The sequence below is a fragment of the Gavialis gangeticus genome, unplaced genomic scaffold (genome assembly GCF_001723915.1).
Source record: "Gavialis gangeticus isolate Ggan-Ray unplaced genomic scaffold, GavGan_comp1, whole genome shotgun sequence".
Classification (NCBI taxonomy): domain Eukaryota; kingdom Metazoa; phylum Chordata; order Crocodylia; family Gavialidae; genus Gavialis; species Gavialis gangeticus.
In genome coordinates this window covers 15,728,791-15,753,899 of record NW_017728996.1, presented here as the reverse complement: position 1 = coordinate 15,753,899, position 25,109 = coordinate 15,728,791, and the positions used below count along the sequence as shown (strand labels likewise).

General features: G+C 45.9%; 1 protein-coding gene across 1 annotated transcript in view; it reads right to left on the bottom strand.

Annotated features, from left to right (window-relative positions):
* The window catches only part of AGBL1 (ATP/GTP binding protein like 1), a 345,924-nt gene that overhangs the window by 231,033 nt on the left and 89,782 nt on the right, over window positions 1–25,109 (bottom strand). The window contains exons 5-13 of the mRNA XM_019503815.1: window positions 22,894–23,102; window positions 18,226–18,391; window positions 16,874–16,947; window positions 14,706–14,822; window positions 11,657–12,261; window positions 10,064–10,147; window positions 9,076–9,162; window positions 8,462–8,610; window positions 4,715–4,802 (exon numbers count right to left, since the gene is read on the bottom strand). Coding sequence (XP_019359360.1) covers window positions 4,715–4,802; window positions 8,462–8,610; window positions 9,076–9,162; window positions 10,064–10,147; window positions 11,657–12,261; window positions 14,706–14,822; window positions 16,874–16,947; window positions 18,226–18,391; window positions 22,894–23,102 — 1,579 coding nt within the window. The remainder of the gene's footprint in view (window positions 1–4,714; window positions 4,803–8,461; window positions 8,611–9,075; window positions 9,163–10,063; window positions 10,148–11,656; window positions 12,262–14,705; window positions 14,823–16,873; window positions 16,948–18,225; window positions 18,392–22,893; window positions 23,103–25,109) is intronic.

The window sequence follows — 25,109 nt, the reverse complement described above, 5'->3', positions numbered from 1 at the left end:
AAGGAGTAATGGGCACAAGTTGATGGAGAGGAGGTATAGATTGGACATCCGCAAAAACTACTTCACAGTTAGGGCGGCTAGGAGCTGGAACCAACTTCCAAGGGAAGTGGTGCTGGCCCCTACCCTGGGGGTCTTTAAGAAGAGGCTGGATGCCTACCTGGCTGGACTCATTTGAGTCCTGTTTTTGTTTTGGGGTTTTGTTGTTCTCCCGCCCTGGCGGGGGGTGGGGCTAGAAGATCTACTAGGTCCCTTCCGACCCTAAATCTATGAAACTATGAAACTATGAAACGAGCACCAAGGGTGCTCCAATGCGCTGGAATTCCAGTGTGTCAGAGCAGACTCGATTAACCGAGTCTGCAGAAGCGTGGCGATCACTGCGCTCCAGCTGCCTCCTGGGTCTTATATATCAGCTTAAGAATGGCGGTGGGGGCGCTTGAACTAAAACTCATCTAATGAGGATACTTATAAAGGAGATGTGGCAGTGCTTTAATTAGAGTGGCTCTTGGCGCCGCTCTAATTGAAGTGCCACCCCCCACTCCTCCCCCTCCCCGCAACCTTCAGAGCACATGTAAAAGTGCCTGTAGACACTACCCTTAGGGCTAAGGGGAAGATGTGATTTCAGGGCATATTTAAGCATTCGCTTCTCTCCTGGAAACCAATAAGGAGGCCAAGTAATGCCAAAAGCAATGGTTATTCTTATAATGTGAATACATGGCCTTACAAAGAGAGGTGAAATCCATAGTCTCCTGCCACATATGCTACCAACCTACCATCTAGGCTTCAGTAATCGGTAATGACTAATGCGTAGTGAACTCTGTAGGATTCCAACTGGTGACCTACAAACAAAAGGTTTGTTATCCCACTACCACCCTCAACCAGGAAACTCGGGGTTAGAAAATGAGTTCAGAATGAACTGAATGTACAAACACTGTCTCGCCAACTCAATATGTTACCATTGTTCTTTAAATAATATGCTGGAAAGGAATATTATTTTGTGCATATTATAAACACCTGCCAACACAGCAAGTGAATTAGATAATCTTATAATAACTGTAACTCTGTTTATCATGGGTGTATCCTGTCACTTCCCAGGGAGGCAATAAAATAGAGCGGTATTGTCACCAAGATTTCTTTTGACAGCAGCATTGCTAATATTCTCCATAACATAAAATCTCTCTCGTGAGATGTATGGGAAAGGTACATGATGGCAGAGCTGTGCTATGACATTCATCTTCATGAGCGAGCTATTCCATCTCCTCTCACCAGTGAAGATGAATGTCAGGAGAGATCAGCCAACAGGTATTATGCAGACATCTTGTATATGTGCCTTCCCCTCCCACTGTCCTTCAGCTGAGAGGCTGCTTTAGATCAGAGATGGGGAGCTTGAGGGATTATAGCACTCGGGGTAGGTTACCTCCTTTGAGTTTCCCCATATTTATGAATATCTAACCTCCATTCAAAAGTCTGCAATCTCAGGCAGGGAGATTTGGATGCACTTCCCACCAGTGCCTTCCCACCATGAACATAAGTCTGGGACTGAGGGATGATGTGGGGTCCCTGCACCAAAACACACTAAACAAGCTGTCTCCCTTGTGCTCCCTCTTCAACCAGCCTGGGGATGCCCACGATTGCTCTGGACATGGTTGTGTGACTTGCAGTCTGCCACACTACAAGCTTCTATGCCCGGGGGCTCTTCTGTTATCAGTGAAAGAAGAAGAATGAGCGGGAGAGAGAGTGTACGTGCCTGTACATATGTGAACCTAGAAAGAACAGCAGGTGAAAGAGATGATAGGCAGATGTCTTGCAAACATATATTGACACGTAATTTAAAGTACATGTGTAAAACACCAGGTGCTCCAGAACAGTGCATTGCTCTCCTATTGTCTTGATAAGATTCTGGTCTAAAATATGATTAGGAACTTAACTGAACGCCCTTGGCTTAATCTTACCAGTCAGCTGCTATTTAATTACTCCACAATAACTGCTTTGTTAATGACATTAAGGGCTATTATTACTGTAATCAGCACATAAGCATTGCATAACCTGCATCTGCTGGTACCTATGCTATCTCACATGCAGGAGGCCATGCCACAAAATCCAAAGGCAGCAGGCATGCAAGGGCCAGCTATCTATCTGTAGCTCTTAAGCTTTGAAGGGAACAATCTCAGAGGCAGAAGAGGTTAGATAGAAAAAGATCAGTGCAGAATGTTATTAGGGGAAAGCAAGATGGGTATTCAAGCCCTTACTGAGAAGGCTTCTGTTAGAAAGGAGATAACCTGACCCTAACCCCCTCCCAAAAAGATTGAATTATTTCAGTTAGGTTTGTTGGTTTTATTGTTTCTTACTCCTGCCAAGAACTGATTTTGGGGCTGTGTGTTTCTCCTGAAAGGGGGTAACTTTCCTAGCTGTAACCACAGTGATACTTGGTGGGGCTGATGACAGTGTTGCTTTTGCTAGTGACGACAGTCACTTTTAAGCCTCTACCTATGCCAAATGTTTGAACCCCAACAAAAACACCAGGTTCTTTCATGAGGCTTTTCAAACAGCATCCAAACTATGCAATCACAGAAGGAAGAGATTGCTATATGCTGCAACATAGGAAATGCCTTTTCAAAGTTGTGTTGGTATGCTGAGACCATCACCTCTCATGCTGACTGGCATTATCTCACTGTTAGCTTGCATACCCTATATCTGTATCCATCCTTTGCTCTTGCCTTATGATTATAAGATACCTAGGGCAAGGCACCATATTTTGTCCTATGTTTGTAAAATGCTTTGCTTAGTGTGGTTCTGGGGCTCCTGTGTCCTATGGTAATTCAAATATAATCATAAACATCACCACCACTATTATGGAGGAATATGTGGTGAATGACCTATTTGGTTAGGAAAATCATAGATCTCAAATATTGGAAAGACTCAGGCAATCTAAGCCATGCTCCCCTGCTCTCAGGCCAATAAAAATCAGGATAAAACCATTTAATTTAGCTAAAAACACTGAATTCCCTGGATACAATTTACATAAGATTTAACCATGTTGTGTTATTGATTCACTTCCATCCTGATCTGTAGCATTTTATATTGTTCCTGTCTTGGGATTCCCATACAGTTCAATTGATATACCTACTTTCTGGCGTGCAATGCTCAAAGTTATTTCATTCTTAGACAACCTTAAATTAGCTACTCTTCAATGAACCCCAATTTAGACCTTGACGTTCCTTCAATTACCTTAACTTTGTCCCACACATCCTCTAGCTCTGCCAATGCCCATCACCTTCTGGCCCATGTCACTCCAGTTATTCCAGCCATCAATGCCCCTTCAAGCCCTATTTCTCAATTGACAATTAAGTGCTGTTGATTACTTTCTGGAAGCAGTGGGAAAACTATAGCAGGCCTCTCTCTGAACTTACAAAGTCTTAACCTTTGTGCTTCTTTCCTTGACAGTGATGACCACTCACGAGATGCAGGTGAGCCAGGGGTGCCTATTTTGCACCTGGAAAATAAGATTGCTGGACTCAAGTGTCCTTTACAAGGCACAATCATCACTGAATGCTTGTTAAAAGTGGGGCTTGACCTGATGCTTTTTGGAGACTGTAAAGTGCTGCAGAAACAGTCCAAGAAACCTAGAGAAAGTGGGAACAGCCATGAAATGACAGGCAGGTCCTACCACAGAACTCCCTCAGACACTACTGCCTGGGCAGAGAGCAGAGACAGCTCTAGCTACAACAGCACTATTTAAACCCTGTCCCAATTATTTTTGGTGCTGAGGCAAAACGCAAAGGCAGCGATATAGTTCCAGGGAGCACCGTCTGCAGCACACGTCTGCCACTTGGGGGGCAGAACGCCAAGTTCATAGCTAAGTTGACTGATGGTCCTTCCAACTCAAGAGGCCTTTGCAGTGTTGCTCTGGGATCATTTCCATATACCATCCTAGGCTGTGTCTAGAAGAGCTGATTTTCCTCTGATGTCAACACAGCACCAGCTGGTTACCGGCTACATCAGGCTGCATTTGAGTTAATTTTAATATACAGGGCCAAGCTTAAACTCTTGCTGATATCAGCTGGGACTAGTAGTTGCTCAGGCCAAGACTGAACTTGGCCTACATGATGCATAAATTTCAGGAGAAACCCTGGCACAGACAGGAAGGGCAGAGCAGGGCTCTGCTCCAGAACACCCAAGTGAAACCACCTAAAAATCACAGCTCACTCTTTGATGGGAGACGTGGGTGACTCAGTCTCTTGGGAAACCCTCTCTCTGCTGCATTCAGCTGCTGCACATTGTTTTGGAGGAATAATGGTACGAGTCGAGGATGGAAGAGAAAAACTGGTAGGTCTTCTACTCCATCTCTCCAGTAATTGGACTGCGGCTCCACTGCACCCATAGAAGCCATGGGTACCACACCTGTGCACTTCTGGGTGCACCTGAACAGGGCTTCAGGGTGGCCCCATTTTGCCTGCACCCCACTCCCCCTTCTCTCTTCCCACTTCAGACCGGAAGACGGGACATGCCACATGCCCCCTTTCTCATCTGGGAGGCTAATGAAGGGTCCTGTTCACAACTGATCCCTGCAATTGGAAGCACAGAACACAGCAGGCTGGCATAAATTGAGACCGTGTATGAAAGAGGAGGCAGTTCTGGCAGCTGAAGGTTAGCAACATAAATAAGGTTAGAAAGAAAGGAAGGGGAGCCAACAGGTACGCACCACTGATGCACTTACTTGTAGTAACAGATATCATATCCCACCCGAATCCAGTGAGGCTTGCCCTGGAGAGCTTCCTTCACTGAATACATGACCGGTTGCATGCCTACATAAAACAAAGGCAATTTCAGGTGACATGGCTTCCTCAGTTGGGTGGGGAGAGGGAATACAACACACATTGTCATTACTTTGTCTGTGTTTCCACAGCAGAGATTTTCGCACAGGCATATATATTTTCACTCTAATCCTGTGCTGGATTTGGAGGCAGCCACTGTTTATGGGAAAATATGGTGAGATGAAAACAGAAAGAGAGAGAGGGAGAGAACAGATCTCCCCTACTGGCTACTCCACAGCAGGAGACTTCAAACCGCTCTGCTTGTATGAGGACTGAGTAAAGTAAGAGAGGCCTGTCCGGTCTGGTATGCCATCCTCTGAAGCATCAGAATATAATCAGTAGGCATCTCATTGTCTGGGATTCAGACTCGTGCCGTAAGGGAGGAGGAGCAATGTGTCATCTGATACCAAACGTTTGATAACAACAGCTAGCAGTGAATGCTTCAGAAGAAGGCCAAATATGCTTCCCTTAGAGCCATCTGCTCTTGGGTGCCCCATAAATTCCTATAGCAGTGATAGCCATCATTGTGCTATAGGTTATATTGCAGGTCTCAGAGCTCTGTCCCTGAGAAAGGCAACAGAATATTCCCCCAGAGTGGCTTCAACACATCATTTCTGGGCTTGACACACCTGGCATGTGCAAGAGCAAACAGGCTTGTGCTTCCTGGGAAAGCAGTGTGGACATGCCCCTACTGACCAGCTTCTTACACCGTAAGCATCGACCTCCATAGATGCACGAGGTCAATTAGTTGAACCAGTCTTTATAAAACTCCTTTTCTATAGGCAAGCTTTACCCTCCTGTTCCAGCAAATATTTTGTCCTCTTTCGTGAAGAGCTCCACAGCTCTTTCCCCACCCAGATTTCTAACCTCCCTCTCTACTTGTTGCCTTTGTCTTCCTCGCCTACTCCACTGGCCTGTCCCCAGGGTACTCATTACATCCGTTTCATTGCCTATGGGGGCTTATTTGCTCCCCCTCCTTCTCCGCCCCAAAAAGCAACTTACATAAAACTTTCCCATTCCTCCTCCTCCTGCTGCCCTTGGATTCCTCTGGTACAACTCACCAGCACTTTAACAGCTGCCAAATGCAGCTCTGAATATAGGCAGACCTGTCCCATACCGCAACAGAAGGTGGAAAGGAAAGGCATTTCAAATGCAAACTCATCCACAGCCAGGATTAACTATTCTGCTTCTGTTTCCTGTACCAGAGACATCCAAAATGCACTTCTGCTCAGATCCGTTCTCAAAAAACAGGCTGCCTCATGGGGGCTTTAGAGCAGCCTAGGTGCCCAACCAGCCCATGGAGTAAAAAAGGCATATGAGGCTCCAGGGCTACAGCTTGCATAAGACCCCATAGCAGCACAGGAAGACGCAGTTTGACATCAAACTGCCTCCAAGCAAAACATTTCAATTCTGATGGACAAAAGGAAAAACTCTGCTTCAATTTTCCCAGTGGGAACTTCAGATTTTGGGCCATTTTTACTGGGTTTTGGGCAATGGTCAAAACATTCTGGGGAAAGGGAGGGATATTTGCTTTCTGATTATCAGTATGGCTGGTACTACTACTCCTCAATGCATCTTCGATGTGAAAATTACACAGTGCCATCTAGCTGACAGGGAGGACAGCTGGACCATCACAACACAGAGGCAGCCAGGGCTGTAAAATCTTGTCACCCATGCCACAGTCACAAGAGACCGGGATTGTTTGGAAAATAGGATGAATCTTAGCCTGGGAACAGACATGAGGAAGGTAGTGAAAAAACAGCAACTCTTATCCAGAGAGGAAATGAACATTGCACACAGTGCTGGTTGGGCTATGAGCCTTGTTCAGCAAAGCCAGATAGGTTTTGATGCCTTCTAAAAGCAGCAGAAGCCACACACAAAAGGATATCCTGAGCAGCTACACATATTGATCACATCCTGGTTTAGCTTTTGGAACATTTTTCCTCCTAAACAGGCATTCTTCATTCTATATTCATCCATTTTAAAGCTCACAAGAGTGAGAGGATAGGTACAGGCTATAGTCGCAGAGGTAGATGCTGTAGTGATCATCAGGTACAAGAACCACAGGCATATGTGAACAAGAATGACATGCTTTAATTTGTGGAGCATATGCAATATCTGCAGACCCTTTGTCTGTCTCTCTGATTAACGGCTACTATGTAACTAGCTAGCTGCTGCCTGAGGGACCATCTCCCCATTCCCAATCCCTCAGTCTCCTGTTAGGAAACATCTTTAAAACATAACTTCTATCAAAATAGATGCCGTGCAGCCTTCTACCAGTAAGGGACTAAGCCAACAGCACTGAAATCACTAGGAACTATACCACAAGCTTCAACAGGTACCATTGCAGGTCCAACACCCTTCCTCTCATGACCTGCTTCACTCTCAGGTTGTTGCTAAGTACTGAATTTGCCAGTCATGCCAATTTGTTTAGCCATTCAGGCAAGTGGAATGAAAAAAACAATGCAAAATTCATTTTCATGTGGGATCTATATCAATACTTGAACCATGGTCCTTAGGGGTAAAGAACAAGTCCTTCCCATTGCTCACCCAGCCATCCTCATAAACACAAGTGTCAAGTCTTTCTAACTTCCCTTGCTATTTGTGTGAGGTACATTGATCCTGGAATAGTTCCCTTGGTGATTTGTGAAGGTATCCACAGGGGTTCAAAAGGAATGCACTGTTTGATATTGTGCACTGATTAAACTTCCTTTCATTGACCCGCTCCTTAGCTGATCTCCACTGGCATAGCTCTACAGAAACCAATGGACCTAAAGCCAACTTATGCCAGCTGAAGGTTTAGCCTCCAGCCTGCCTGTAGAAGAACTGAAAGCTGGGATTTGCCTGCCTATTTTATAACACCACATCCTTCCTCGTGAACCAAGCTATTAGCGGAGCTGAACAGAATATTTTATTATTCATGTTGGCAGAAAGCTCAGAAGGTCTGAAGATCAGATTTTATTTTTAGGTGAGCCTCCAAAATTGGGAATAATTACTGCAGGATTATCCAAATTTATTCAAATCACATAAACTCTTTCCACTTCTGCACCACTCAACCCAAATAGATCCTCCTCCTTTCCGTTGCAGGCTCATTTTCCCATACCCTAGTCTCCGAACTCCTGACTTCTAATCCTAAAACAGTTTGATTGACTTTCCACTTCCCTCTCCCCAACCCTAAGTGGATGGTAGGCCCACCTCTCAGTGCCCTCGATGACAAAGAGGGATCCTTGTGCTGCCCTTTAGAGACCACTTTGGGTTGGTTTTAAAGAAATGGGTGAAAACAAAGAGACTCCCGCTTTGCTCCCACTCATTCAGAAGGCTGATCACTGCAATAGAGGACCCAGAAGCAAAGGAGGGGATTATGGGGAGGAAGGGAGCCTTAGTCCCTAGGAAGCTGATAGCAGGAGGAAAGGTTGTAGCTGGAGTCTACTGAATTCTGGTGGGAAGGAGGCAAAAGAAAGGAAGGAGGCAAGCTCTATACCCCAAAGGCCCCAGGGTGGTACCTCTGCTCTTATGGCTCAGAAGGCACCACAGCTAGGTAAGCAGGCCAAAACTTCTGCATAGAAGTCTTAGGGACGTGGAAAGGTTGGAGTCAATACCATTACCCTCTGCAAGGCAAGGAACCAATGCAGCCCTCCAAAGGTTCGTACCGTAATTGAACTGGCTGTTGACCTTCTCACAGTTGACAACATTGAAGCGGTAGGGAACAGCCGACTTCATGGCGCTAACCTCAAAGTAGAACCACTGGTGGTGCTGGCTGCTGTTCACATCAGCATTCATAATCAAATCATACTCAAACCTGGAAAGCAAAACATGCAAAATGGAGTTGGGGGCCAATGACAGGAATGGGGTGAGAGATAATGAATTTACAGCTGCAAACAAATATCAGTCACTGAGCTTTGTATAGCAGAGCTGAATCCAGTCATGGGCGAATCAGAGGGTGCCATCTGTCATGCTGGGCCTTTATTCATGAAGGAGTTTGAACCAGGGGACTCTTGAGGTCCTTCCCGCTTTATGGTTCGATCAAAGCCAGAAGTACCAAAATATGTCATTGAACCTGTGTCCACCCTAGCACAGCATTAAAACATTGTGTACTGTAGTATTTCATTCCCTTCAGCTTCATGTGACCCAAGTCTTGGCACATGATATGCATTCCCTCCCCTTTTCTGTTTCAGAGTCCACTAGCATTTCACCTTTTCATTTAGTGAATATTATAAGTAGGGCAAGAGGTTACACAGGCACTGCTGGCATTGGTGCTACTTACCCATACACTTGTATGGCTTTGCGAAGGTTTCCCGATTCAAATTTGGAGAAGAATTTAAGACAATCTGGAGCATCTAAGCTGGACAGGCTGAAACAAAATACAGAAATACACCTTACTCTAAAGGAGAAGTAACTGCCCAATTCCACATATTTGTTACCCTGTGAGGGAAAGAGCCATTCCCAAGTTCTCCATTCATTCCTCCCATGTTTCTATCATGCCCTGTTCTGGAGCCCTTTCATTTAGCATAAGCCACTTTGACATCCTCTCCCTGAAAACCCTCATCAGGCCTCCTCTAGCTCTCCTGCCTCCTCTTATCCTAACAATAATTTCAAATCCACAAATCTTTCATTGAAATTTACTTTTGCAGGTCTGAGATCCTCTGGTTTTCCTTATGCTGTCTCTTCTCAAGGGCAGTACTCAGAGGTTGTGCCTACTACTGTGCCCAAGATAAGTTCTTACAAGTGGCTTGCCACACACAGTAATAGTACGATCCATTGCTCTCCTAAAAACAACCAGCGTCTGGTTTGATTTTCCTCCACAATTGGGTAGTTTCAGTAACTCCTTCTTTCCCCAAGCTATGGCTAGGAAGCTGCTCATTCAACGTGCTTCTTATACTGAATCCTAGCTCTTAGGCTCATTGGGCACCTATGCACATGCCAGACATCTTCTCTGATATGTGCTAATTAAAGTAGCCTCCATGTCATGTGTATTCAGCATCCCCATGCTTCAAACTGATGGCAGGGACACTTTAAAGCTTATCAAATGAGCTGTAGTTAAATGCCCCCACCACCGTTTTGAAGCACAAAATGCTGAATACACGTGATGCTGTGGGCGCTCTAATTAGAGCGGCTCTCAGAGCTGCTCTAATTAAAGTGCCACCCCCTTCCATCTCAGAGCACGTGTAAAGACACCCACTGATTTTACACACATAACCAGTCATCTGATTTGGTAGTTATATGAACAGTAGCACACTACAAGGCATACCTACCTGGGCTCTTCTAAATCAAAGACAACTCTGCCTATCACATCGCCTGGTTGGATAAGGCGACGGATATCATCAAATATTTTGGCCCTGAAAAAGAAAGACAAAGTTGTGAGTTTTTCTACAGCCACAGGGGGAGAGGGAGAGAGAGAGTCTCATTCTGGGGATGGGATACTTGTTGCTGAAGCTAGAGAAAGCTTATGAATTCTTTTCCATGGCTTTGATGGGGATTTTTGCATAGAATTATGCTAAGGCCAATTGTATTTTTTAAAAATGTAGTTCACCTGCTTGTTTTTCCATGTGAACTTCTTTGCAAAACTCCCATGGCCAGAAAACATCTTTGCAGTTAAATGACTTATTATTTACAAAAATCCCCATTTATTCAACCTGTAGCACTAGTCATGCATGGCCAGCAGCATGAATTGGCCATAATGCAGCAAACTATCAGTTTATTTAGTACAGAATGCTGATTCCTACAGACACTGTGAGAAGGAGAATTTGTCCGGTGATATCTTTTATTAGACCATTAGGAGAGATGCTAGGCAGGCTTTCAGGCTTAAAAATGCCCTTCCTCTCTCACACTCTTTGGACCATCACAGCTGCAACAACACTATAGCACTACACCTACAGAGGCTAACAACTGCTGGTTCTAATGAATGAGCCTCTCCAATCCCCAATCATGATCAATTGTATAATGTAGGGAAGATTTCCTTCCTGACCTTTCCAGCAATCAGCTTATACCCTGAAGCATGACATGATTATTTCTGTCTTAACTATATGCTTACACATGCTATTATTGGTCATAAAAGCACAGCTTTCAAAGCATTAGTGCAGGGGGGCAGCGAGAGTGACTCTGAATAGGATTGCTAGATTTTAGTGACTGTAGAGAGTTCCCATCTTTACAGAGTGCAGAGATTCAACAGAGCACAGATATTAGTGGTCTTGGTAAATGCCATGCTGTTAGTGTTGTTCAGCCTTACGGCTTAGTTTAAGAGAACAGAATCACCCCTGTCTCATCCTGCCTGGACTCTGGTAACAGTTACTTGTGCCTGCTTAGAAAAATGCTTTGTAAGGTTATAGCACATGGCTATCCATAGAGCCATAGGAAGAGTAGTTATGAGAGAGATGTCTCCCTTCTAACACAGTTCCAGAATACAAGTTTCCCTGCCAGCTGAACAACTTCAATGAAGTGAGGATAACAACGCTTGGCACTTAGGCAGGTGAGTATTTCTGGAGTCGCAGAGATTCGCAGAAGCCATGAGGTACAACAAGACTTGTCTGCAATCAGACAGGGAGTCAATGGCAAAGGCAGGAGATAAGCCTCTGACTTGTAGTTGTGTCGAGACTTAGATGTCGGTCTCCCCAACCTCAAGAGAAAAATCTGAATACAACAGTCCTGTAACCCAAATGCTCGCCCCGTATGGCTTTAAACTTGTTCTGCAAAGACCTAGGCAACTCAGTACAAATGTGATCATCAATACCCACCACCAGCCATGCAATAAGACATGAGTGACATATAAGACTCCTTCATACCGCAAGAATCTTGTCCCTCTATCCCCAGCTCAGGAGAGCCTGCGTGATGATAATAAACACATTCACCTTTGAACTGCATATTTCCGCTCCAACATGGACTGGCAATAAGATGGGGGTTCATGACCCCAGAAATCAGACAATGCCAAAAATGTGTAGTCCGGAATGGACTTGGTGCTTCCAGCCTTAGCCATGTAGAGATGAGGGCTGTGGAACGGGATATTCCCCTGGCATCTCTCCAGAAGTCCCTTTCCTACATCCAAGGCTCCCACTTCCCCAGCAGGGCTGGGACTACAGCAGCTCACACACTGAGCGTTAAATGTTTTTGCATCCCAGGAGGCCTCTTTTGGGAGAGGACGCAGCATTCGGCCGCAACTCCTTGCTGAACATTTTTCTTCACCTAGGCCATCTGCACTTGGGGCTGAATCTCCAGTGGTTTTATTTTCGGTGGTTTGAGCACCAAGACACTTCCCATCCTTCTCTGGGCCCTTCAATGGAGCCTTCAAAGCCCTTTCAGCTGGCTCTGGCTGTGGCCCCTTAGTATTTTGGTCCTTTCCTCTGCCACGCTGCTGCTGCATGAAAGCAGCACTTGGAATGACTCGAGGGCGAGTGAATGGTAGGCTCCTGAGCACATCCTCTGAGCCTCTCTCATCTTCAGACTCCAATTCCAACTCCTTCAAAGAGTAAAATAAAGAAAAGAAATAAAGACAGATGGTGCCTCCTTCCAGAGGGAAACCCTTCTGGGTAGAAGAAGAAAACATTAAACGTATAGACCTCCCAAAAGTTTGCTTCTCTCGTAACATAGGGAAGAGCAAAAGCTATGGACCACCTGCCAGCACTCCCGTTCCCTCAAGTTACACTCTGAGCAATACTCAGAAGCAAATTAGGGCCAGCCTGAGCCAGCTACTGGATGGGTAATTCAAGCCAATTCCAGAGTGTGCTAGGAAATTGTGGAAGGAAATTCAGTAAGTGTCACTCTTCTTTTCCCTGCTTTCAGAGACAGAACTGCAATGTGAAGCCAAGGTCCTTGCTACTTGCAGTCACTGCAATACTGCAGCATTCTCCGTGCTGAAAATACATTAACCCAGGTGCCCTTTGCAAGTTCAAGTTTGCATCAGTCTCCCTAAAGCCTCCCTGAACCTCATGTGGAGCATAATGTTCTTCCTCACTTCTCACCTAGAGCTGTATGCCCTTGCACCAAAGGCAGTGGAAGCTTCCCCCTTGCTGTGCTTCAACCATGACCTAAAGCGGGAGTGTCAAACTCATCTGAGCCCATGGGCCATGGCTGGCACAGGACTCGTCTGCAGGCTGGGTTGGGCCCAAGGACCAGGCTCACATGTCATATGCATCTGTTCCAGGATGGAAAAAGCAGGACTGCAGCACACACGGCACCCACTCTGGTCACTCCAGGGCTGTATTTCATGTAACACCTGCTCTGGCCACTCCAGGATGCACGCTGGATCTAGCGTGGAGTGGACAGGTACTGGGGTAAGTATTTCATGTAGCATGGTCCTGGAGCACCTGGACATCTAACCTGTGAGGCCATCCAGCACATCCCACATTGCCTGTGGGTCTACTCAAGACCCACAGACAGCATCAGGGGCTGGATGGTAGGGCTCAGCAGGCTGGAGCTGGCCCATGAGCCATATCTTTGACACCCCCTGACCTAAATCAACTGTCTTGGTGGTTGCTAAAGTGATTTAATCTCCATGCCCCAGTCAGACTCTGACATCTTATTTCTTGCTGGGGTCACTTGATTCCAGCTGACTTCCAGCTGGACCCGATGACCTCACGAGGTCCCTTCCAGCCCCTAAAATCTATGAAAATCTATAGGAAAAAAAAAACAAACTCTGTTGAAACCCCTCCCACAGCATACAAATGAATGTCCATTTGTGAATGTGATTTTTTTCCTAGGTGCACTAGGGCTTAGTCAGCTGAGACCCAGCAAAATGCGCTGCCAAACGGTCATCAGAGAAACACAGAATTTGTAGGGGCTTTCTGAGCCATCAAATCTAGTCTCCTGGATTCACAGGCAACCACTTGTCCAAGAGCATCACCCATTGGATGCAACCTCCAGATTAGGATGTCCTGATGCTGGCAGCTATAAGGGAAGTGGGGCAGAGGACATATCAGTCTAAATAGGCCCTGCATAAATGATCTCTCTCATAGCATCCTCTGTCTCTGCCAGAGATACAGGATTCAGAGCTATAGGGACCCAATACGGCATTTCTTATGTTCCTATGTCCACTCCAGCCCCTCTCACACACCTAATAAAAAAACCTTTCAATGCGCCATGAGAAAAGAGCACAAATGAGCAGAAGAGACTAGTGTGAAACCAATGCCTTCTGCCACAGCAGGGGATTCACTGGAACAGAACATAAGTACATAAGACCTGCCATTCACTGGCAAGTCCCTCTTTCCCAGTACCCTGTGTTACACAATGGCAGACAGTCGATACTGAAAGGGAGCATGAACAGGGTACGACCAAGGTTTTTCCCCTGTTCCTCTCCCGCTTGCAGCCTCAAGCATGTAAGGTCTAGGAAGTTCTGCATCAGAGGCTGTGCCCCCCACCCCCCATGTTTAGTCACTACTGATGCACCTTTCATCCAAAAATTTGTCCAATCTCGTTTTGAACCTGAAGTGTCAGCTTCCACAACATCTTGCGGCAACGAGTTCCACTCTTCAATCGCACACAGCGGGGAAAAAATACCTTCTTTTCTCACTTTTAAATGTTCTACCGCCTGGTCTCATTTCATGACCCCCAGCTCTAGCATTGTAAGAAATGGTAAATAATAAATCCCTATTCGTTTTCTCTTCACCATTTAGTATTTTGTACACCGTTATTGTGTTCCCTCTCAAGTATCTCTTTTCTAAACTGAACAGGCCTTGCCTCAGATAAAATATGCTCGGTTGATCCCAAGGGTTGAACCATGCCCCATGCCACAGAGAAAGGCAGTCTCTCTGACCCTGGGCGAGAATCAAGCCAATGGGCTACAGACAGTTGTCTCAATCTTCAATCCCTTGATTCCCCCAGCTACCCAGCGTCTCGCTTTACAAGAAGTCTGCATGGTTACCTCCTCCCACCTCCAGTACTGCATGCTCCTTTGTGTATTCCTACCTGAAAGTCATGGGAAAGTTCAGGACACATTGCCTCATACTGTGCAAGCTCCTTCTCTGGCCTGTCAAGACCAGGCCTTGACCTCAGTTTGTTCACATCTGTCTCCAGGTCATCATCCTTCAAAAGCAGGAGGAGGAAAGGAAATAAATTAAAGATGTTACTGAGGTGCTTTGGATTGCCCTGCAGTCGATCATTATACAACAAAGCCCATTGAATAGTACCTTTCACCTAAGAATCGCTGGACACGTGACGCTCCTGATGGTTAAAGTAGAGGAATGTGTTTCCTTTAGAGGTCGTGAAACCGCCGTCACTGGAACTTTTCAGTGCAGGTTAAGTAAGGATTTGTCAGGGATGGTGTAGACGGAGAAGATCCTGCTCTGAGCAGGGGTTGACATCTCGAGGTCACGTCAAGCCTTAATTTTTTTACAACGCTACATAGCAAATGAGGCTCAGGTTCTCCCCTGCCATGTAAACAACTGCAAATAAAGCCATTTTATGGAAGGACAAATAGATGTACGAAAGTTTGAGTCACCTGCCTACAAGTTTATAAGGAACCAACAGTCTGCAACTCAGGAGTCCTGGACAAGATTAACAAAAGCAGGTAATAGGTGACCAAATGAAGACCCTTTAAAGAGTCCCAGTTTTCAGAAAGCTCGGAGACCCATCTGCTAAAAATTAAGCCCCTTTGGCTTGGGGCGCCCAAAAAGCGATTCACCTCAAAACCACAATAGGATCCTATTGCAACCAAGAACCCCTCTCACTCAGGTATTAAACAGAGGGGCACAAGGAAACATCTTTGATTCAGAAACCCAACAACCAAGTAATCTGGAGTGAACAAAATCCCAGAGCACATCACAGGCACAATCAGTCTGGCTGCTCACCAGAAGAATTAGCAGCCTCTAGAGGCCTGCCTCTTCCTTCGAGCCAAAATCTCCTTAGCCCCCTTTGTTCTCCTTCAGGGCCCCTGCCTTTGAACACAAGCCCCCAAGCCCGTCCCACCCACATCGCTGAACCCTCAAGCTGCAATTTCTCATTGCCATTACTTTATTTATATTTCTGTATGCTGCTGATAAATAGTTTTTGGTCTTACCCAATCTTCTAATCTCCCTTTAAAAAAAAAAGAAAAAGAAAAAAAACGAAAATCTTCTGGATCTGCAGTTATCTGAGAAGCAAGGATAAGGATCCTATCTGAAACTTTCACATCCAAAGGCAATTGTGCATTGATGTGCAACCCCTTCACATCAGATACCAGACTCAGCGTCACATGGTGCCAAGTGTTCAGCCATCACATAAGAGAACGGGAAAGAATGAACGTGGGGGAGGGGGGAGAGAAGTGGCATTGATGAATGGCTGTTACATGACAGCATTATTCAAATAATTCAGTATGCTGTTAGCAAGCACGCACTGCCAAACCACAGCAAAAAAGCAATTTGCTTTGATAACAACTTCAGAAATGATTCTATTTATCAACAAATTCCTGCGAACACAAGGGTGTCCACAGCATTTCCAATCCAGAGCTGCAGCTGCATTGGAGGAAATTGTGGTGGTTTTGCGGGTGAGCCAGTAGCAGGCCCTGGAGGTGCTGCTGGGCGTTGGAGCTCCATTTGGAGGACCTGTCAGGTTAGGGCACTAGGTGGAATTAGTTGGGAGACACATCGATGGTTTGGGTTGGTGGAAGGATCCATAAGAGGCCTGGATATTTGAGTCCCATGAGGATTCCAGTTTTGGTAGAGCTGATCAGATAGCGGGGTGACAAATATTTTCCCTTCGAAAGTCCTGTGCTAAGTTCCTTAAGTTAGCACTAGTCATTATGCATCAATGTCTACAAGATAGCTATAAAATGTTTGTCACATAAGTATGAGGAAAATTAGAAGATGTGATTAGTCTTCACACAAATATCTCAACTATAAGTTCACTTTCCATTCTCCATTTCATAACCCAACTGGAAGGTACTAGTTTATGGGTTAAGTGACCAGTCACATGAGAAAAACAATAGCTAAAATGCATCCAAACAAAGAAGTAAATACTTTGTAATGCACCTTTGTCCTAATAAACTGATTGACCACCCCTAATTTTCAGATAAAAACTGTCAGTAGGGCACAAGTTAGGACAGCTACCCTTCACAGTGCACAGAGGGTTTTAAAGGAAGCTATAGTTCATATACCTACTTCCTCTTTGCTCTCCAGGTCATCGTTATCAAAGTCTTTTTCCACCTCTTCTTCACCATCCTCTTCACTCTCATCTGTAACAGTAAAAAAGAAGTGGAGCAGGTGGCCTCCATTTGAATACCTCTTTTCTCTCATCCTCCAACAGAAAAAGATGAGACCCGTGTGTGATAGGCGGCTGTCTACATACAAGCCACCACAATGCTGAATGCAAGGCTCAGAATCCACATCAGATCCCAAGTGCTGAGTCAGATCCGGTGGCCTCAGTCTCCTCCATTTTTCAGTATTGGCCTCAATAAAATCACTGCTTTTCAACTCCTGGCCAAAGATCACCAGTAAAGCAATCATTGTAAAGCAATCAGATGATGTTATAGTTTGGCTGCAATCACATTAGGGGATGCTCTTAATCTACATATCCCAGCTAGGCATTTTACACAGCAACCCAACACTATAGTACGAGACATTTTTCTGTGGACAATCAATAGCAATGGTGAAATCCCTGGTGGACCTCATGGAGAAGCCAGCTCTTGTCTGAGTGGATCAAAGGTTGTATTGTTTGTTTCAGCTGGGTTTGGGGGGCTCAGGGTTAGAGCAGTGGGTGGTTATCTGGGCAGATGGGGTGCGAGTTTTGTATGGTGTTCATGTCCTGAGATTATAGAAAGCAGGGTGGTTTGGAGGAAAGGAGACACACCCCATGAAAATGGGGTGGGGGAACACAACAAACACCACCACCTACAGAGGTAAGGCAAGCATTTGGAGCCACCAAGAAGCTATTGCAAAATTTGCATAAATTTTTTGCCCAGGCCAAAAAAAGACATCAGATACCACAGCAATACTGGAACGCAGCATGAAGGCCAGCAGTAGAAGGATTTCAGACTTCTAGACAAGCACATATTTGCTCCCTCTTTGGGCACTCCTATTACACACATGTCATTCACCTCCCTAAACACATGCCCTAGTTGCTTGCATATTGTCTGTTCATGCATCCTGCCTGCTACCTGCTTTTTCTTTTAGGGAGGGAAATGGCTGATGGTCGGCAGTGCCTGTTTACTGAAAAGGGAGATATTTTTAACTTTCCTCAGTGCCAAGGCCATGCCTTTTTGCAACTTTCAAGCAATCTAAGGAGCTGATCTCATGTTCCCCGCCTCCCATCCATTCTCTGCACAGCACCTTCTGCTCCTAGAGAATGGACTAGATTGAAGGATTCAAACCCACTTCTGGGGCATGATAAGTTAGGCCACCAAGTGATTTTTTTTTAATGAAAGGTGCAGGACTGGATGGCAGCCTCCCTGCCACCTCCCCAAAACCCTGGACCTTCCTCACCCCCTTCCCCAAATCACCATTCAGCAATTTACCTTCAGGCCCTGAACGTGGAGATTGAAAGCTGATGCTCCCAGGTGGAGAGAAGGAAAAGGAGCTGCTTGCTGTTGCTAAAGGCAGAGACTCCTTGGGGTAGCACTTTCTCAGGATCTGGGTCACTGTAGTTACTATAGAATCCAGGCTCTTGCTAGCCAGGCAATCCTAGGCACCAATGAAGAACAGCATTCAAAGATGTTTGCCTTTCAGCAGCATCTTCCCCATTGCACAGAACCCCCAGACATGAGGACTGTCACTTCCCTGAAAGCCTTAAAGAGCTGCCAGAGCCTTATGCAAACAATGCTCTGTTTAGAAGCAGTGCAGCTTCAATGCCTTATATATCCTGTTTGTTTGCTTTTTTTTTTTCCCTCCCTCTCTCTCTTTTCTTTCTTACCACAGTAGAAAAGTCTGTATGGGAGAACAGAATCTTGATTTTTTTTAATAGCTCATCTGCTCCTGCAGCTCACTCCCCATCTGCTGGCATCTCTCATGCAAAGGACACAGCGTCCCCTAGCACCACACTATGGCATTGGGGTCTATACTGCCTCAAAAATTAAAAGTGCCTTCAAGTGAGTCATCCATACACCTCCTCCCTACGGTACAGCTTCCTCTAGCACTGTGCTGGGAGCATTGGGCTCAGTATTGAATCAGAAGATATACTCTACTTAGCCACAAAGTTAAGCTCCTGCTGGGCCCCAATTTTTTTTTCCTATTAGAACCTCCCAGTTATTATAGAAGACTTGCAGAAGCTACTGGTAAAAGAGTCCTAATACACTTGGGTTGGGGAGAGGGTCCTTTTTAATGACATACACACACTCCATGCAGAAGGAGCATCCCAGACCTCTATTATTCCCCCTACCTTCTCCCTTTTCCCCACTATGAAAAGAGGAACCATAGGTTTTACATTTGATTAAGGAAAAGAAAACAAGCCAGAATAAAAGTAAAGTCCTATCAGGAGCGAGAGCGCGCGCACGCGCGTGTGTGTGGGTGGGTGGGTGTGGGTGTGCGTGCGCACGCGCACACATGTGTATGTGTGTGCGCGCGCATGTGTGTCCTAGATTGGAGGCCTCAGCTCTGAGAACAAAATGGCTGGTGCCTTTGCACAGCAGCACAATACTTAGCAATTTAAATGTGCAAACTATGGAAAACCAACAGATTTCAATTTCATAGTCATCATGCATATATGCCACCGCGTCCATGGGGGAGAATTAGATTGCAAAGCAAATGTAGCTATGAGCAATCTATTAAGATATACCATGCCCATCAGTAGTACCCAAGTTGACCCAGTCCCCAAACTATGAACAGAAACTGCAAAGAGCACCACGAAGACACCAAAGTGTGGAAGTGCAACATTAAAATGATAACTTATTATAAATCAGGATGCTTACTTCCCCCCAGTGTACAGGGGAAATGGAAAGTGCAGAAGCCCAAATAAAAGGTTACTGCCGCTGACTGAGCAGCACCTGGGAGGAAGTATGCCAGGCTTGAAGCACTCTACTAGTCCAGCAGGGCATTCACTGAACAGGCTGAAGTGCTCCGTAAGAAGCAATAACAGGAAAACTGCTGCATTTCAAACCGGCTCTTGCTCCGTTTCCTCATGTATGATTGAAAGGCATTATAAGATTCTGTGGGATTAGCCAAGATTCCTGTAGGGAGGCTAGAAAAATCATCTAAGCTGACGTGCTTTTACAAGACTCAACTACAAGAATCTTAATATGTATTTCTAGATCTCTAGCTGTTAGGAACAAAAGCGAGAGAACAGACAATCCTGAAATCGACTCTGAGGAAGGTTTTACTGTGGTTAGAGCAACAGCCTAGAAGAATTGGTTTCTATTCCCTGTTCTTCCACTGATTTATTGTCTGATATTGGGCAGCTTTCCTCTACCTCATTTTCCCTATCACTGAAAGAAGAGTAATGATAATTTGTCTACATGTGGAAGAAGGAGTTGCTATTCCTAAAGCTTGCTTAAAAATTCTTCTCCAACTATTTAAGTCGGTCTAATAAAAGATATCAGATTCACCCAAAGAACCTTGTCTGCCTATGTCCTTAGACCAACACGGCTACAACCTACACCCCTAAATAACTTGTAGACACACTTCTCTGGCAAAACAAGTCCCAGTTAGAAGTGGGCTAAGCTAAGCAGGCAGAAGGGAGGCTAAATGTAGAATCAGAGTCCTCACGCATGTTCATGTTCAGGAACAGTTACTTTGCTTCAAATTCAGTCTACCTTAATCCAAATTAGATTGCAAGTGTAGACAAGCCCTCCACTACCTTGCAAGGATTTTGACAAGTTAAATTCATTAGCATTTGTAAAAGACTTTGAGATGCTCTCATAACATGGTCCACAGGTGTGCTTATTAGAATCCCTTCCTTACCTCCTTGGTCCCCATTGCAAAAGCTTGTGAAATGCATGATCAGATACAAGTATTCTGGATTCAACCTAAAGGTGGGGAGATCAAATCTTATAAGATACAGCTAAAATGAACCATGCACGCAGCTTACTGGAGTGATATTTATAGGATCATAGGAAAGTGGGGCTGGGAAGGACCTTACGAGGTCGTGTAGTCTATCCTCCAGCTCAAGGGAGTTTTGTTGTGAATGGGTGTGTTTGTATTCATGCAGGAGCCATGGTATGAGGCTAAAGTGCAGCAGGCATGTGGTATGGAAAGGTAACAGTTTTCCTCTTATTCGCATAGGGCAGAAAACATGTTCCTTTCTCATGGCAGCCAGCTCTGTCCGAGAAGGTGTCTAGACTCAGCCAATAGGCCAGGTGCTCAGTCAGGTTAGCCAGCGTAGTTTAACTGAAATGTGAAGGTAGATGGAAATTCACACAAGAGCCCTGCAGAAAAAGATGCCCCCATTTCACAGAAAAAGAATATGATTTTATTCTGATTTGAAAAGGAAATTCATTTCCAAGTTCTTCACAAAGCAATGCAGAGCAGACTCCAGTGGCCCTCCCTGACAAGAAGCCATGAGCCTGGGCCCTCAGACATGAGTTCCCAGGCCTTTCAGGCTCTCAGCAATCCAACAGCCCATCCAGTGGACTGCCAAAAAGTCATGGGAGAAGGTGGGGAACCAGAGAGGTCCCTAAGGTCAGCCCTGCTAGCAGCAGAGCTTCACTGGAGCTTTGTCCAAATCCAACCATCTCTGCAAAGTTTGCTGGTTTTGACAGGTCAGCAAATTCTGATGAAAGAACGTTTCCTCAAAATTTTTCCAACTATGTTTGCTGGTCATGGACAATCCCCAGGGTATGTCTAGAGCTAATCAGCACAGCTAGCACATTTTTAAAGGTGCTGAAACACTATCTCCCCAAGACCTCACAGCCGCTTCATTCTTTCAAAGCAAGTTCTTTCTCTCTCCCTACTCATAGCAGCCGGCACACTCTCCCAGGACACAATTTTCAGTATCTCTATCAAGAGGATGCTAAGAAATCACTGCAGTGACAGCGATATGACATGTGCACGCTTAGTTGTGGTCTTTGCAAGGGGCAGAGGCACTCAGCCAAGGTTTTGGATAGGACCTCATAGGGCCTTAACCCCCACTCCTGGATGTCAGGAATACATCACCCGTCTCAGGGATGCATTGCGAGGACTGAAAATATCCAACGCAGCAACTAAGGGAGGTGAATTTCTGGGCCTGTTAACCTTGGTGATTCCCTTTCCAACAAATCTCCCATGGCATGTGGCAGAGAAAGCAAATGGGAAGTCCCTGAAGCTGTCACTTCTGCTCCACTTCTGACCTTTGGAAGGATTAGTGTTCTCACACTTCACAGGGGGATTTTTGGTGCGTCGTCTCCTGTTTATTCACCCAAGGTGACCCAGTATTTGCACTTTTCAGGGTGTTGCTCCCAGGCTGAGCTATCAGGAAATGTTAGCTCAGAAAGCAGCATCGACTGTGGGAGGCTCTTGATAGGAATGAGCCAAGATTGGCCCTTGCAGATATTGATTTCATACCACTGCCGTCATCTCTGCTCATTTACCCACAAGTTGGGGAGATGCAATAGTGTGCCAGGGGCATTGGTGTGCCAGGTCCCCATGCCTCGTGTGAACAGCAGTAAGTTACACTGCAGAAGAAGGGAAAGCAACCCCACCCATGAGGTACCTATGACAAAGAGGAGGGGTAGCTGGGGATGGTTGGTTTTGAGAGGCAGGAAAATGGAAGGATTGGCCCCCACTACATGGGGTTTTCCTAGGAGACAAGAGGGATGTGTTGCTTTCCCTAGATGTGGCAATGCCAGATCAGAACATGATGCCGAGGCCAGTAAGACCATCAAGTCATATTCCTTGTGCAGTCTCCCAGGTCTCATCCTGAATCAGCCTTTATGGTGGTAGCTCATGCCAAGAGGGAGGAGACACATTGGCAGGAAGGCAGCGAAGGGAAACGGCTGCCTGTTCAATCTCTGTCCTCTCACCACCTGGCTCCAAGGCTGCCAGTACTACATTTGCTGAATACAAAAGTAAAACTGGAGACATGGCCAAATAACTTTGAGGGGAACATGTTGTTTTATTGCACTGGAATCTCCTTCAGGACAGAAGTTTCTATTTTGCAGTCTCCTCCACTTAAAAACACAAAAAGCAGTATGAGGTGTTGAGAAAACACAGGGTAAGGTAGCCGGACCAGAAGCAGCTGCCAAACTGCATCATTTCAGAATTTGGGTTGTATTTACCTGCACTGTGGTGAAGAGGATTTCCATGCCTCGAGCACAGCGAAAAGTCTCCCTGCCAGACCGGATGTTCGTGATGTGTTTGAGGCACAGCAGGAGACCCCTACGGATGTGGATGTAGCTGTTGGAGACGTCGCTTTGGTGCCAGTCCTGATACAGCCTCAGAAGTCCACACAAGTAGCCTCTGTGCACCACCCGCCGACTGTTAGACTCTGAAACCACAAGAGAAAGGCTTCCCACCATTAGCACTGTCATGATGATTATGTGGCAATGCTCGTGTGCACATGCACACTTAATCTTGTGCATGCAATCCTGGCCACTTTTAACTTAAGTGTGGTGACCTTTATTATTTGCTAAGCACAGGCCATCTGCTTGGCATTGTACAGAATAAAGCAAAAAGTAAAGACAGTCCCTGTTGGGAGCTGGTTAGTGCCAGGGGGAGATCCTGCATTGAGAGCAGTAGGCAAGGATGATATTTTTTTAACTTTATCCCCACAAGGGGTAGAACAAGGCATAGAGGCAGCAGCCATGACTGCCTTCATCTGCCAATAAACCTTTCTCCTGACCTGCAGCACCATAAATGTTCCTCAGACTGAAAGAGGAATGAGGCAGAGATGAAAGCCAGAGAAATACAATGCGATTGGTTAAGAAAAGATATGATCTTCATATGTCAGCGTGATGCTTGTTGACACTGGAAGGGATTGACTGGCTGTGGGTCACACATCTACACACCATTTGGTCATGTGACCTTCCCTCAGCCAATTAGATTGCATTTCCCTACCTACACTTTCACACACCCACCCTCGAGATGAACACCGATTCTCAAGACAGGGTATACAGCCACAACCTCCCCTCTGTCTCACATTGCCAACTTTAAACTTTCAGAAATTGTATGGCAGACCCCAAAGTCAGGCGATTAAGTTAAAATTAATCAGGTTCTAGGAGTTGGGGGAGGATGTTAAATACCCAGACAACAATTACGGTTTCTTGTTCTTTGCTTGCTGATTTCCAGGTCTTGCGGGGGCATATGCAGGTCAAATTTATTTGGGAAGGTTTTCTCAACAAGCTGTAGGACCTAGAAGGTTATGCTAAAAAGCCTGAGACTTGGATGCTCCCTTAATCATGTGCTTCCAGGTGCTGCTGCTCTATGAGAAAATATTGTGGGGCGCGCAATAAAATGACAAGGCTGGGCAATACTGCTGCCCAAATTTTCTGATGCACATTTTCCTCATGTTCCTGGCCCTATCTCTTAGTATACAGGGTTAGCGCTACACTAAACTCAGGGCGGTTCCTTCCCCTTTAAAGCAGCCCTTGACTGAACATATGATCCCGACTGGTCCACCGTGCTCCTCATTCCAGCGCTCGTTGGGAGCTGTCAGGAGCATGTTAATCAACCCATAGGGCCAGGGAGCATATGTGAAGCCAGAGCTCAACTCCCTGAATACCGATCAGTATATGTCTCACAACAGATGGCTGTTGGTATGGGTTTTCCAGGGCTGGTAGGTGCCAATCCATTTCTAGTTCATTAAACAGAGTGCCGGAGCCACTTACACCTAGAGCATGACATTCATCAGCAGACATTTATAGGGGAGGGTGAGAAGAGAGGAAAAGAGATTAAGGAAGAGAGAGAGGAAGGACACAAGATTTGGGGCAAGGAAGGTCAGTAGTGAAGAGGAGATTAGAGGTCGCTGGGGCAGGAACAGAGCTTGGAGGTGAAGGGTAGACTGCCCTTAGCCTCAGGAACAGGAAGGAGGAGAGAGGGCATAGCAGAAGGGGTGAGGAAAGGGCACAACTCCAATTGCCTCAGTCTGTTTTCTGATACATCAGCAAGATCTTATCCAGGGAGGCAGGAGGTAGCAGGGCCAGGCCGCACACCGCGCTGCCAAGACACCCGGCCCTGACCTGCAGCCTCCCAGGCCCTGCACACAGCAGCATTTCCTGCCATTCTGCTTCCAGGAAGCCCTCCGTTGGTATGGGAATACATCCCTACTGTTATTCCAGTCCTGGATACCCCATGCCACCTGTTATTCCTTTCCAATCCCTTGCCCCCCCAAACTCTGCTGATGCACCCCAACTCTGACCTGCACTCCTGTGCTTGTCCCTGCCCCCTCTCTCCCATCCTTTAGCTGTTCATGGCATGCTTTCAGCTCTGGCAACTGTGAGCTTGCAGGAGACCACGGGTGTGTTACTCCTCTGACCTTCACTCAGTAGATTGTTTT